The 13,880-nt window shown below is 37.8% G+C and overlaps 2 protein-coding genes and 1 non-coding gene across 5 annotated transcripts; 1 reads left to right on the top strand and 2 right to left on the bottom strand.

The window, feature by feature from the left end:
* The first annotated feature begins 198 nt into the window (after positions 1–198).
* On the top strand, positions 199–8,701 carry LOC109003294 (coatomer subunit gamma-2-like). Its single transcript, XM_018981377.2, has 18 exons — positions 199–384; positions 865–962; positions 1,064–1,114; positions 1,304–1,417; positions 1,590–1,790; positions 1,873–1,974; positions 4,336–4,443; positions 4,522–4,755; positions 5,078–5,328; positions 5,463–5,634; positions 5,736–5,891; positions 6,025–6,075; positions 6,342–6,482; positions 6,556–6,753; positions 6,844–6,975; positions 7,061–7,234; positions 7,449–7,688; positions 8,120–8,701. The coding sequence occupies exons 1-18, from the start codon at positions 339–341 to the stop codon at positions 8,312–8,314; spliced, it is 2,664 nt and encodes an 887-aa protein (XP_018836922.1). The 5' UTR covers positions 199–338; the 3' UTR covers positions 8,315–8,701.
* Positions 8,702–8,863: 162 nt separating this feature from the next.
* LOC109003296 (guanine nucleotide-binding protein subunit beta-2-like) lies at positions 8,864–13,486 on the bottom strand. 3 transcript variants are annotated; one of them, XM_018981381.2, is made up of 7 exons: positions 13,283–13,486; positions 12,411–13,104; positions 12,189–12,283; positions 11,271–11,695; positions 9,945–10,302; positions 9,629–9,742; positions 8,864–9,064 (listed from the first exon to the last, which is right to left on the bottom strand). In XM_018981381.2, the coding sequence occupies exons 2-7, from the start codon at positions 12,514–12,516 to the stop codon at positions 9,029–9,031; spliced, it is 1,134 nt and encodes a 377-aa protein (XP_018836926.1). In that variant the 5' UTR covers positions 12,517–13,104; positions 13,283–13,486; the 3' UTR covers positions 8,864–9,028. The 3 variants fall into 3 exon arrangements, with proteins under 3 accessions (XP_018836926.1, XP_018836927.1, XP_018836924.1); XM_018981382.2 differs by having other exon boundaries at positions 12,411–13,075; XM_018981379.2 differs by having other exon boundaries at positions 12,411–13,486.
* Positions 13,483–13,554, bottom strand: TRNAE-UUC. Its single transcript has one exon. It is a non-coding gene; the product is annotated as a tRNA-Glu (tRNA).
* Positions 13,555–13,880: the final 326 nt, after the last annotated feature.

Here is a 13,880-nt window from a genome sequence, read left to right as displayed (position 1 = left end):
TCCCTTTACAAGCGGTTGGATCTCCAATGCCATTCGTCCAAAAAGCAGGGGTACTTACGAAATTCAACTGTTAATGATGACGGGGAATACTTCCATTAGTCAAAGTACATTTACCTTGCAACTATCATGTACGTTTGCCCGCAGGATATAGTTACCCGACAATAGCTTTTATGCCTCGTCGGCTCGTCTTCAGCCTCGCGCGTTAGAGTTTAGACAGTCTCATCTTCTTTGTTAACTTCCGAGCCCTCCTCCAAATCTTACATCAGTGCGCTCTCTCTCTCTCTCTCTCTCTGGTTGTTTTGTTCCTTCTAGATCTTGGACATTGATCGGATTCAGTGATGGCCCAGCAGCTAGTAAAGAAGGACGATGATCGTGACGACGAAGGTATTTCTTGCTCCGCTTCAAATCCGTGTTGTTCACCAATTGAGAATCACCTTTTTCTCTATTTCGAAAATGCTTTCGACTGGAATGATCATTGTTTGCATAACTATTAGATCAGTCATTTAGCTTCCAGATCTGTTCATATGCTAAATATCAGAACTCAAAAGGATTAGTGAACTATTATGTAGTTTTCGGCGATCTGGCTTGGTCTCAGCTGATCTTATTACTTTCATTTTGTGTTAGATTTCGGATTTAGATTGCATTTCTCGCCGCGCTGAAGTCACGATACGTGTCGGGAGAACTTATTAAATCTTCTGTTTTTTTTTTTATCTTCGTTCTCTATGATACTAATGGATTAATAATTTAGATCTTTTAGCATCACCTTCCACTTGGTGCCATTTAATCTTAACTGGTTACGTTGCTGTTAATTACAAGTTCAAATAGGAAGCATTGATATTAATTATGCATTACATTTGTTTACAGCGGATTACTCTCCGTTTCTCGGGATCGAGAAGGGTGCGGTTCTACAGGAAGCTAGGGTTTTCAATGACCCGCAGCTAGATCCTAGGAGATGCTCCCAGGTTTTTCCTTTGCACAGCCTGATTTTATGTATGCATATGTTTATTACTTCTTTGTTGCTCGAGGAAATGTTCGTAATGGTTTTGGGTTGTATTGTTTTCAGGTTATTACAAAGCTTCTGTACCTACTTAATCAAGGGGAGGCATTCACAAAGGTTACGTTTCTTTCTTTGTAATTGTTTCTTGATTTTTATTCCCTTGAAGATCCGTTCTTCTTAACATTTTCATATCTGATCTATTCTCATATTTTTTTAATGTGCTGAATATAGGGATTGAACCTATAAAATTATGTAATTGGGTGGTCGAACCTTTTCTGATTATGTGTTTCTACACCTAATTTACAGATTGAAGCCACAGAAGTTTTCTTTGCAGTGACGAAACTTTTCCAGTCAAGAGATACAGGGTTAAGGAGAATGGTGTATTTGATGATAAAGGAGCTTTCTCCTTCTGCGGATGAGGTTACTTTCCCTGTTTGATTTATTTTCGTTTGCTTCTTTGTTTGTTACTGATCCAAAAAAAAAAAAAGTGTGCTTCTTTATTTGTTTGTTTAGTCATAAAAAAACATCTCCTTTATATATAAACCCTTGTGTCTAAGAATAGCTACTAAATGGTTTCTTATTCTTAAAAAAGGTTATTATTGTGACAAGCTCCCTCATGAAGGACATGACTAGCACGACTGACATGTATCGGGCGAATGCTATTCGTGTGCTTTGCCGGATAACAGAAGGAACCCTTCTCACCCAAATTGAACGTTACCTGAAACAAGCAATAGTTGACAAGAATCCAGTCGTTGCAAGTGCAGCCTTAGTTAGTGGGATTCATTTGTTCCAGGTATCATCACTTTTTTCTTGCGCATATTTCTTAGAGGGATATTCTTTTGTCCCACAATGTCCTCTAAATTCTATTTGTACAGACAACACCAGAGATTGTGAAGAGGTGGAGCAATGAGGTTCAGGAAGCGATTCAGTCGAGGGCGGCCCTTGTACAATTTCATGCTCTGGCTTTGCTTCATCAGGTATGCTGCATTATTTCTTTGATTCAAACCAATGCTAATGATTTGTTCATTTGATTATCAAAGGAAATACTTACATCATTAGATAATTGGCTGGCTGTAAAAAGTGTGTATCTATGCTGCTGGCTTACTAGAATCATTATTTTTCCTATATAAGTTTTTCATTAAAATTTAAATTCACCAATATATATATATATATTTATTTATAAGTAATAAGAATTTTATTACCAAGAAAAGGCAGCCCAAGTACACTGGATGTATACAAAGGAAATACCTACCACACTCTAGAAAGCAAGAAACTAAGACAGAAACAGATTCAGTACATTATCATCATTCCTTACAAAGATCTTAGCCCACAAACTCAAAGTCGAAAAGAAAAAATTTCGAAGATCTTCAAAAGAACGCTCCTTGTCTTCAAAACATCTCTCATTTCTTTCCAGCCATAAACACCACATTAAACACAAAGGAATCATTCTCCATCTGGCATCAACACCTTTCCTTGCCTCAAAACCATTCCAACAAGCAAGAAGATCCACAACTTCCTTAGGCATCACCCAATATAAACCTATCCGACCAATAACCTCATTCCACAAAGACTTTGCCACCTCACAATGTAAAAAAGATGATCTACAGATTCACTATCCTTCTTGCACATGACACACCAATCAGCTATACACAAACCATGTTTTCTAAGGTTATCCGTGGTCAATAATTTCCCAAGAGCAACCACCCAATTGAAGAATGCCACCTTAGTAGGTACCTTCACCCTCCAAATGCTTTTACAGGGGAATACACAACCAGAATGACAATTAAGCACCTTATAAAAAGAATTGACTGAAAACCTGAAATTTCCAGCATGATCCCACAATAGCCTGTCCTCTCTTTCCTGCATCACTTTTGAATTATAAATTCCTCCCAATAAATCTGAAACAACATTCACTTCCCAGTCATTTGCATCTCTAATAAAGTCAACATTCTATAGAATATTATTATTCATATATTGAAGATAATCTGCCACAGCAACATTTTGATCTCTTGCAATCCTGTAAAGAGATGGAAAATCTGATTTAAGAGCTGATTCTCCACACCAAATGTCATGCCAAAAGAGAATCATCTTCCCTTCCCCCACCTTAAATTTAATATGTTTAGAAAACTCCCCCCAACCCTTCCTAATAAACTCCATAAACTCACCCCATGCGCTTCTCTAACTTCATTAGAACCCCAATCCCCCCACCCACTCCCATATTTAACAGCAACAACCTTCTTCCATAAAGCACCTCTCTCTTCATGATATCTCCAAAGCCATTTTCCAAGAAGTGATTTTTTAAACAAACTCAAATTTCTCACCCCAATCCTCCACAAGAAACCGGTTGAAAAATCTTGTTCCAACTAACCAAATGAAACTTCTTTTCTTCTCCTATTCCTCCCCATAAGAAATGAAGATTAATTGTCTCAATTCTTCTAGCAACCCCAGCCGACAAAGGGAAAAGAGAAAGAAAATACGTCGGAAGATTAGACAACTTACTCTTTATCAAAGTAATACTTCCCCCTTTAGACAAATATAACTTATTCCATCCAGCCAACCTTCTCTCAATCTCCTCAATCACCCCATCCCATATCAAATCAGATTTGTGAGGAACCCTCAAGGGAAGACTAAGATTCTTCAGTGGCAGTGAAGCAATCTTACACTCCAAAATATTATCCAAATCTGAAATATTACCTATGGCACCCACATCTACAATTTCAGACTTGTTTAGGTTAATCTTGAGACCCGAGACAGCTTCAAAACATTACAACAATGCTCTCAAAGATCAAATATTGTGATACCCCATATGATATGGATAAGAGTAGGTAGTGTATGAGATCCCACATTGCTTGGGAAGGAGAAGTTCTTGCTCTTAGAAGGTTCCAATGGGGCTCCAATTGTATCATTGACTAGTCCTTTTGGAGTATAGGCCATGTGGTTTGGGCCTTCCATTGGGGTGTTACAAATATGTTCTTCGTTGGGCTCATTGAAAATTAAAGTGTCATCGGCAAAAAGAAGATGAGATCATTTCATGCTATTCTCTTCCTCATCGCCAATATATATTTTTACCAATAAAAGTATGAATTTAAAATTCATTGATAAATGTTTAGATTTGTGGATTCTCTAAGTCTTGTTTTGTTTGTGCATGTCTAGAGTGGATGTGTGCCAGTGTAAAATGCCTTTTTTTCATTGTTGGTTTTGGACTCTATAGAAATGGTTGGTTAAGGATCATCATTTCTCACCCTTAAGGCCACAATTGTCATTTAAGCTATATTTTGCGGATTTCATTTAGAGTCACCTAAGGTGTAGTTATAGTTATAACCACTTCAAACTTGCAGATAAGACAAAATGATCGGCTAGCTGTAAGCAAGTTGGTTAACAGCTTGACAAAGTCCACCGTTCGTTCTCCTTTGGCCCAATGCCTTTTGATTCGCTATACTAGTCAGGTATGTATCTGCTCTATCATATTGTTCACTGAGGGGGGGACTTTTGTGTTTTATCTGTGTGAAGTGTTCTGTGGCTAGGTTATCCGTGAGTCAGCCATAAACACACAAACAGGAGACCGTCCTTTTTATGATTTTCTTGAGGGTTGTTTACGCCTGAAGGCAGAAATGGTGATCTTTGAGGCTGCCAGAGCAATCACGGAACTCAGTGGTGTCACTACTAGAGAACTGACTCCAGCAATTACTGTTCTTCAGCTCTTTTTAAGCTCTTCCAAACCAGTGTTGAGATTTGCTGCTGTCCGTACTTTGAACAAGGTTAACTGCTTTTGCCTACCAATACAAATTGTTCTTCTGCACTCATAAAGTATTGTGCTGTTTCTCTAATTTATTTTTGTTGGTGAATTGAATGTGCAAACATTGACTTTCTGCATTGGTAGAGGGTGGTGTTTCTCTGTCTGGTTTGGTAAAGACATAATCTATGTTAAAGATACTTGAAGTTCTATGTATTAAGAAAAAAATGTAAAAGACACATGCAGTTCCCTAATGATGAATGAAACATACATGGCTTGCTTATCTCATATGTTATACTGATGTATTCCTATTCTTTAATACAAGAGTGATCTTGGAATTTTTGCAGGTTGCAATGACACATCCAATGGCCGTCACTAACTGCAACATTGATATGGAGAGTTTAATTTCTGACCAGAACAGAAGCATTTCCACACTTGCGATCACCACACTTTTGAAGACAGGAAATGAATCAAGTGTGGATCGCCTGATGAAGCAGATAACAAATTTCATGTCAGATATTGCTGATGAGTTCAAAATTGTTGTAGTGGAAGCCATAAGATCTTTGTGTCTGAAGTTTCCATTGAAGTACAGATCTCTGTGAGTGATACGTTGGTTTTCTTTTTCTTACATACAAATTTGGGTTTGATGTAACATATATTTCCTTTAGAAATTATGTTCTGAGTGATTTTCTCTAGTAACCCAGACTTTTTCTTTTTGAACTTTTTTTTAAGGATGAACTTCCTAAGCAATATTCTGAGAGAAGAAGGTGGATTTGAGTACAAAAAGGCAATCATAGATTCAATTGTGATCCTCATAAGGGATATCCCTGAAGCAAAAGAGAGCGGGTTACTTCATCTCTGTGAATTCATTGAAGATTGTGAATTTACCTATCTTTCCACGCAGGTGGTTTTTTTCTCTCCATTTTTCATCTGCTGCACAATGAGCTTCTTGTTTCTTTTTCACCCTTTTGCTTAAGAAATTCTGTTCAATCTTGAATTTATTAGATTCTCCACTTCCTGGGAAATGAAGGGCCAAAAACCTCAGATCCTAACAAATATATACGGTACATTTACAACCGAGTACATCTTGAAAATGCAACTGTTCGGGCCAGTGCTGTGAGCACCTTGGCAAAGTTTGGTGCTCTGGTTGATTCATTGAAGGTATTATTCACCTTGTCTTTTGCTCATAAAGAACACATGTTGGTTGGAATGTTTTTTTTTTTTTATAAGTATACGTGTTGGTTGGAATGTTGCTGATGGATGTTTTAAATATTCATTTTGGTTACTGCTTCAGCCCCGCATTTTTGTTCTGTTGAGACGATGCCTCTTTGACAGTGATGATGAGGTGAGTTCTTTGATATTTTTCATTTTGCCGGGTTTTTCTATGTGATCGTCACCAACATGTATGAATGAACATTCATAGGCGTTCTATGATTCTATCTGTCAAGCTTTCTTCATCCATTTTGTGTTTAGATAATATTTGTGTTAGTCTCTTTTAGTTTCTTCTTATTCATTTACCAAAAAATATAAGTTTCTGTTCTTTCTCATTTTGCATTATGCCATTCCCATAAAACTTTAATCAAGTGCCTATGTATCCTGAATTTTCTCCAGGTCCGTGATAGGGCAACACTCTATCTGAATACACTCGGTGGTGATGGTTCAGTTGTTGAAACTGATAAAGATGTGAAGGACTTCCTCTTTGGATCACTGGACCTCCCACTTGTTAATTTGGAGACAAGTTTGAAAAATTATGTAGGTCCTTTCCAGTTGTTTGTTGCCTTTTGTGCTCATAAGATCACCACATAATGTGTTAATATGGATACAGGAGCCTTCAGAAGAACCTTTTGACATTAATTCTGTGCCCAGGGAGATTAAGACCCAGCCACTTGCTGAGAAGAAAGGCCCAAGCAAAAAGCCAACTGGGCTGGCTGCTCCACCGACTGCCCCTGCATCCACCATTGATGCTTATGAAAAGCTGCTTTCCTCTATTCCAGAGTTTGCAGACTTTGGGAAGCTTTTCAAGGTACCGTGACCAGATTTCTTAATCCATTCTTTATGATGTGTGTTCCAGAGTTTCTGATTGGGAATGCTGCACTTTTTATGTTCTTACCAGTCTTCAGCACCCGTGGAGCTTACAGAAGCTGAAACAGAATACTCGGTCAATGTTGTTAAGCATATTTTTGATGGGCATGTGGTGTTTCAATACAACTGCACCAATACGATTCCTGAGCAATTACTAGAACATGTAATGACCATCTTAATAAAAGCAGAAGTTCACGTTACCCATCATACTTGGGAATCCCTTCATAATTCTTTCTGCTTCCTGCCAGGTCACTGTTGTCGTGGATGCTTCAGAAGCGGAGGAATTATCTCAAGTTGTATCCAAGCCTCTCAAATCTCTCCCTTATGATACACCTGGACAGATCTTTGTGGCATTTGAGAAGCCAGAAGGAGTCCCTGCTGTGGGAAAATTTTCAAACATGTTACGTTTCACTGTTAAAGAGGTAGAAGTTCTCCTGTTATCTGACTTCGTTGATATAAACTATTTGGAGGTTATCTGAGGTTGTTTTTCATACATATATTCTTAAAATAGCATCTTTAGAAGGGTGAAAGCACAAAGTTTGTGGCATGTCTGGAAGAAAAGGGATTCCTGGAGGGGAGTTTGATCCTTAAAATATCCTACTTGTTTTCATCTTACATTTCTTATGATTCTACTAGGTCGATCCAACCACTGGTGAGGCAGAGGATGATGGCGTTGAAGATGAATACCAGCTAGAGGACCTGGAGGTTGTGGCAGCTGATTACATGTTGAAAGTGGCGGTCTCTAATTTCAGAAATGCATGGGAAAACATGGGCGAAGATTGTGAGAGGGTAGATGAATATGGCCTTGGCCCAAGGGAGAGCTTGGCTGAAGCTGTAAGTGCTGTGATCAACCTTCTTGGCCTGCAGCCTTGCGAGGTATGTGAATTGTTCGGATTTTGTACTTGCATAATCTGCCTACGGTGGGATATTTCAAGAGTATGTCAATGCACCTGCATGTCCCCCGCCTTCAAAGATCCTCCTCCCATACACTTTTCACTGAGAAACATGAAATCCTACCCAAATCAACTTTTCTTTTATTGCATTCGCAGTGAATTGAGGGAGGGGTGTGCTTCTTCTTCAAGAATGAGTTTCTTTTCTTACCTTTTATTTTGCCCAAAAGAGCAGTCGTGAACTTTTCATGTCTTCACTTAGCGAAGTGAGCTGTCAGTTTTCACTTCATGATTAAGTCGTTACTTTATTTCAACATGTATTAGCGATCCTTGATCCAATTGTAATTTGCTTCTTTACGAACATGCTTGTAGAAACTGATTTGATATCCTCCATTTATTTCTTGGTGTGTTGTTCAGGGCACAGAGGTTGTCCCAAGCAATTCAAGATCACACACTTGTCTGTTATCCGGAGTATATATAGGCAATGTAAGGGTTCTTGTGCGCATATCTTTTGGAATTGATGGTCCAAAGGAAGTAGCAATGAAACTGGCTGTCAGATCTGAGGATGAAACTGTCAGTGATGCTATTCACGAGATTGTGGCAAGCGGCTAGAATAATAGTGTATTTGAAAAATAATGCTTCACTTGACACTTCCAGAGTTTCTTTCTTAAGAAATGAGAACCGAGGTGGAGGATTTACTTCAAACAGATATATACTTGTAGAGAAGAGCTGCGAAAACCCTTTGGTTTTGGATTTAAGCTTGCACCATTTGAGCACATACCGGTTCATCTGTATCATGTCAGACACGTCGGATTATCCTCATGTACATGAGATGAATTTTGAGGCACCGTCTTTCATTAATCTTGGCATTTTAAACAATGTATGTATGTAGTACTCGATCCGAATGGTGCGAAATTAATTTGTCATAGCTTTGCAGTCTCTAGCAATAATTTCATTCACTTTTTTCTTTCGTAATCAAAAAAATCTAAGCTTCATTCTTTACTTGCTCGCATAATGGGGGCTGTGCGGTTCTAAGTTGTTTTAAATATAATATACGAATGTGTGGGTGTTGCATGAGATCTACGCAGCATAATCGCTCGAATGGGCTGGTTGTAAAGAATGCTAAATTTGGCACATACAACTGATCCTATGCAGCATGCAGATAAAACCAGTCCCTCCAGCTCAATAGAAATATTTTTTTTTCATTCTCTAATATTCAGATTCTCAGTTTTCCAAATTACAACAAACTAGGGAATTTAAAAGCATTTTAGTTTTTACCAATGATGCAGTATTATGAGAAGCGTGGTCCTTTTCTCTTCCAATGCTTCAGATTACCGTCCTGTGCCCTCCAAACGCCCATATCTGTGAGTGAAGAAGGAAACAAACCTCAAATTTATTGGCAGCCAATAATACTGCCACTTTAAATAAAATTCATGACAAACGAATAAAAGTAAATAGAACTGCTCTTTTAAGTTTACTAAAATGTAAGTACTGGAAGGAAAGCCGCAAAACCACCACCCAAAACTGGAATGACCGATCTATATAGTACACAGATAAATTAGTATGTATTATTTTATTTTCATAGTAAATAAAACATTCATGGAAGTTACTGACTCTTAAAATTTCATGTAGCATAGAGCTATACACGCATTTCTCAAAAATGAAAAATATTCAACAGTCTGTTAAGACTGGATATTTCAAATACTTGGTTAAACTCGTCAGATATGGTATTTGAACTAAAATCTACAGGTCCAACATGTAAAACACGGGTTGACACTTCGCTTAATTTTCCCCTGTGCTGAGCCAACGAGATCGACAATACATAGGAAACAAGTCTACGAAAAAAGTGAGAATTTCTCTGACATGATTTCACGTGAATAAAATAACATGGTCCAGGTCTAGACATAGACATAGACATAGACTAACCTTTAGGTTTGCATCCCAACTTCCTGTACATAACGCACTTCCATCAGCTGATAAACCCAAACAGCTTATCCGGGCCTCATGTGAGTTCTGGAGTGATCCCAAGTTCAAAACCACCTACCACAAAATGACTGATTAGATCCATTTCAATTATTTACATGCCACGCCATATCCACTTGATTTCACACTCTCATAGACCCACACATAAGCACCAATGAAGCATTTTATTTTATTACCTTTATCCTAAGGTAAAAATATGAGCTCTCTAATTTGAAACTGAACTACAAAGTACCAGTTCAGCAAAAAATAAGTACAATACCATTGCCAATAATGTGTCCCAAACATAACAATCGCCATTTGAATATCCGGCAAAGAGAAGTCTTCCTGATATAGAGAATGCAATGGAGGTCACATGAGGGACATCATTATCATTGTTCTGCTGATGGTATACTTGGAGTTGGTGCCCTGTTCTTATATCAAATAACCTGCAAGTTCCATCATCCGAACCTGTTCCAAATCTATTGCCATCTGGAAAGAATTTTACAGTATTAACATCTCCCTCATGTCCATGAAATGTTCGCACTGCTCGGCTTGCAACACGAGTGTCCCACAAACAGGCAGTTGCATCACAGGAACCAGATACAAACATTCTTGAGTTTGATCCATTAATTGAGACACTGAGAATGCAAAAAAGTATATAATTTTAAAAAATTAAAAAAAAAAAAAAAAAAAAAAGAACAGTGGCATATTTTGGTCAGCAAACACAACTTAATACTCACGCTCATAATGGAAGTAACCCAACTCAGCACCTTCTCCTCCTTTGGTATAACGGGGGAGGAGATAACACTTGGTCCAAAGACCATTGGCAAGACTTGAACAATAACATAAAAAATATGGATGCAGTCTTGCAATTCTATCAATAAAATGAAAAGGGGAAAAAATTCCAGCAGCATCAGCTAACATGGAGGTCATAGGACCCACCATATAACTACATATACAAGTATTCACCAATGACTCATTTAGAGGGAAGCATTTGGAAAGAATGTTTTATATTTATAAGTTCAAATGACATGAATGATGCATGAAAAGTACTACTGTTTTCGGTATTCATGAGATTTGTTGACAAAGCATTACCAATATGTGAATTTGAAATGATTAGGTGTAAATGTTGTTCGAAGTCCTAAAACAAGTGATTTCTAAAAAATAGCCCCTCTTTTTGTATCTAAACCTCCATGTATTGTTGGAATTCATTACAAAGAAAGCTATCCTCCCTTGATTTTAAATCCTTACATTCAAATGCACCCCAAGTAGATATCAAAATCTTCTGGGAAAAATACATACAGAGAGTAAATGAGCTCAGCCCTCCAATGAGGATTCTGTAACTTTTGGTTATTTATCTTCAGAAGAACTGAATTGGAGTAGTCCCAAAAAATTGTGAAATACAAAATTCTATATCAAAAAATCCACATAGTAAATTCTCTTGACATGAAACAAAATCAGCTTGAGTTCAATTTACGAAGAAATCAACTTATAAAGATGTCTCAACTTTCAAACGAGATATCTAAACTACTATAGAACACTATCTCGTTCAAAAAGAGGAAGGGAACCTAAATTAGTTTGGCTGCAGTTTCAAAATCACCTATACCTTAGTACATCTGCAGTGTGTCCAGACTGAAATTCACCTCCGAAAAGAGAAATTCTAAGGCCTGTAGTAATATCCCACAAAACACACGTGTGATCACCAGAACTGGTGATTAAGCGAGTTTCCTCATCTGGAACATATTGACAGGACGAAACATACCCCTTATGCCCACTAAGCATTTTTGACATTGGTAAATTGCCATCCTTGTCCATGGGGGAATTAAGGTTAAAGATAGAGCATACACTATCAAGACCACCACAGGCAACAGATTGACCAGATGGTGAGAAAGCACAAGTCATGACCCATGCACAAGGCAGCTTTATTGCATGAGTCTTCTGGCTTGTTAAAGCATTCCACACTATCAACCGACCATCTTGAGATGCACTGACAATTCGATTCTTCTCAGGAGTCCAATCCAATGAATACACCTGCAAATTTTTTATGATAATAAATTCTTTGAACCCATATTCTTGAAGTGGCATCGTATTGATAGCAATCTGAGAGAGAGAGAGAGAGAGAGAGAGAGAATTCATTGGTTTATTGTTTTGTAGTTCTCTTAAACAGGCAATATTGATTGTTTAATACAAATAGATTCTGAAACGTTTTGTGTTACGATATTCAAAATTTGCAAATTAACAGGTATATTGTTACATCCTTGAGTCCAGATTCTGCTGGGTAGCCCATATCCATGTAGAAATATCTCAATTTGTGCTTGTCAATATTTAAAGCATGCTTCCCATTTTGACCACTTATTTTCATTCTTAAAAAAAAAAAATTCCGAAATTTTATAATGAAGAAGTTCAATTCCTAAATAAAATCAAAATTCAAACTACTTCCGGTATAAATGTAATCGCCATTTTTCAGCAAAAGAGGCATACGAAAACAATATGCATATGCATATGGATATGAATATGAATATACCTTGCCTGTATGACCCTGAAGTGTTCTACAGCAGACCAGATCGGTGGGTCCGAAGCTGACCGAGGTCCGACTCTTCGATATCGCGTAACCCGCACCTGCAACATTCGCCACCAAAACCAGGCAGATCTGAGAAACACCGAAAACCAAAAATCCGAACCCCAAAACAGAAAATAGTAACAAAAATAGTAATAAATATTAAAGAAAATCCAAGATCCGAAATACCATCGGTGTCGAGCAGAGAGAGCCGTTTCTGCTTAAGGCGCTCCCTGAGAGCGTTCACCGTCTCCGTGGCAGCCACGTGGCGGTCTTTGAGCTCGGCAACGGACATTATTTGATAAAAAATAAAAAGGCTATTCGTTACAGGTAGCTCTGAACAGAAAACGGGGGGGCATTAGACGATTGGAGTAATTGAAAGCCCTAGCGTAGCGTTCGTTTGGGTGATGAAAAAACTGAATCCAGGAGAGGTTCTGAATTCTGAGCCAGGTTAGGGCTTCGATTGGTAGGAGGAGCCGGATTTAAGATTTTGATTTGAGTACAGAGAAAGTGCTTGTAAAGATTAAGAACTAAGAATTAAACTTAAAGCGATGTTACTTCTCGGAGGATAATTATTACTACAAACTACAGAGGGAGGGAGAAAGAGAGACAGATGATAGATAGAGTCCGATCGATGATCATTAATTCTCAGATGGCAGTCAGCAGAGAAAGTGGAGGACTGAAGTCTGCCGGGTTCGACGTGCTGAGCACTTTGTTAGTGGACACGCTGTCCCTTTTGTTGTTGCTCTGCCTCTGCCACTCCATGGGACCAAGTAACCTAAGAAAGATTTTCCTACCACCTTTGTTCTGAAGGTAAAGCTGCTGTTGTCCAATGTCTTCTCTGCTGTTGCTGTCTGTTGCAGGTGCAAATGTTTTGTGTAGCCTAGTGTTTAGTATAGGATCAATTTTTTTTTTTTATAGTACGATAATGGAAGAAGGATATTGCTTTTCAAATCATTCAAACATTTTATCAAACAAATGGCATGAAATGAAATGAGATTAATATGGGATTCATGTAGAGGTGGTGTAGTGGGTGGTTGATGAAGTCAAGAAAAACTAACCAGCAATTATTAAAAAATGTAGGAGTAGGAACTAGGAAGAGCATCATTTTCTGAAAAATCCGAGTCCAAAATTAATGTTTTCTTCTTCATTTTCCCCCTCCATTCAAATGGGAACCAGCCAACAGCCTTAGAATACGCTTTAAAAAGATCTGGAGGTTAAGCAGCTAACCAGCCAAAGAAAACAGATGAAAATGGCAAAATTCCGTTGCCGGGAATCGAACCCGGGTCTCCTGGGTGAAAGCCAGATATCCTAACCGCTGGACGACAACGGATTTATGTTTGCTTTCTTCATTTTATTAAAATCAACCTTTTAAAAGTATTACAGTCCCTTCAGATACATAAACCCAATCAAAATCTCAGATATGAAAAATGTCACTTGCCTACATACGCCATTTTTTTTTTTGGTCACGGTGTCTTAAAAATTTACAAAAGAATAAAATGTCCTAGATGTATTTATCTATTTATCTCTCTCCGTAATCAAATTTATATTAAAAAATAGATAATGTTAAATAAAGTTACGAGTGTGCAATTATCGCATACTTTTTAAAAAATAAATAAATAAAGTTTACTAAAAAACAATGATTATTTCATGTGTATT

Source organism: Juglans regia, chromosome 16 (assembly GCF_001411555.2).
Source record: "Juglans regia cultivar Chandler chromosome 16, Walnut 2.0, whole genome shotgun sequence".
In the NCBI taxonomy this organism is placed as follows: domain Eukaryota; kingdom Viridiplantae; phylum Streptophyta; class Magnoliopsida; order Fagales; family Juglandaceae; genus Juglans; species Juglans regia.
The sequence above is the reverse complement of the archived record's forward strand: the minus strand, read 5'-3'. Positions and strand labels throughout refer to the sequence as shown.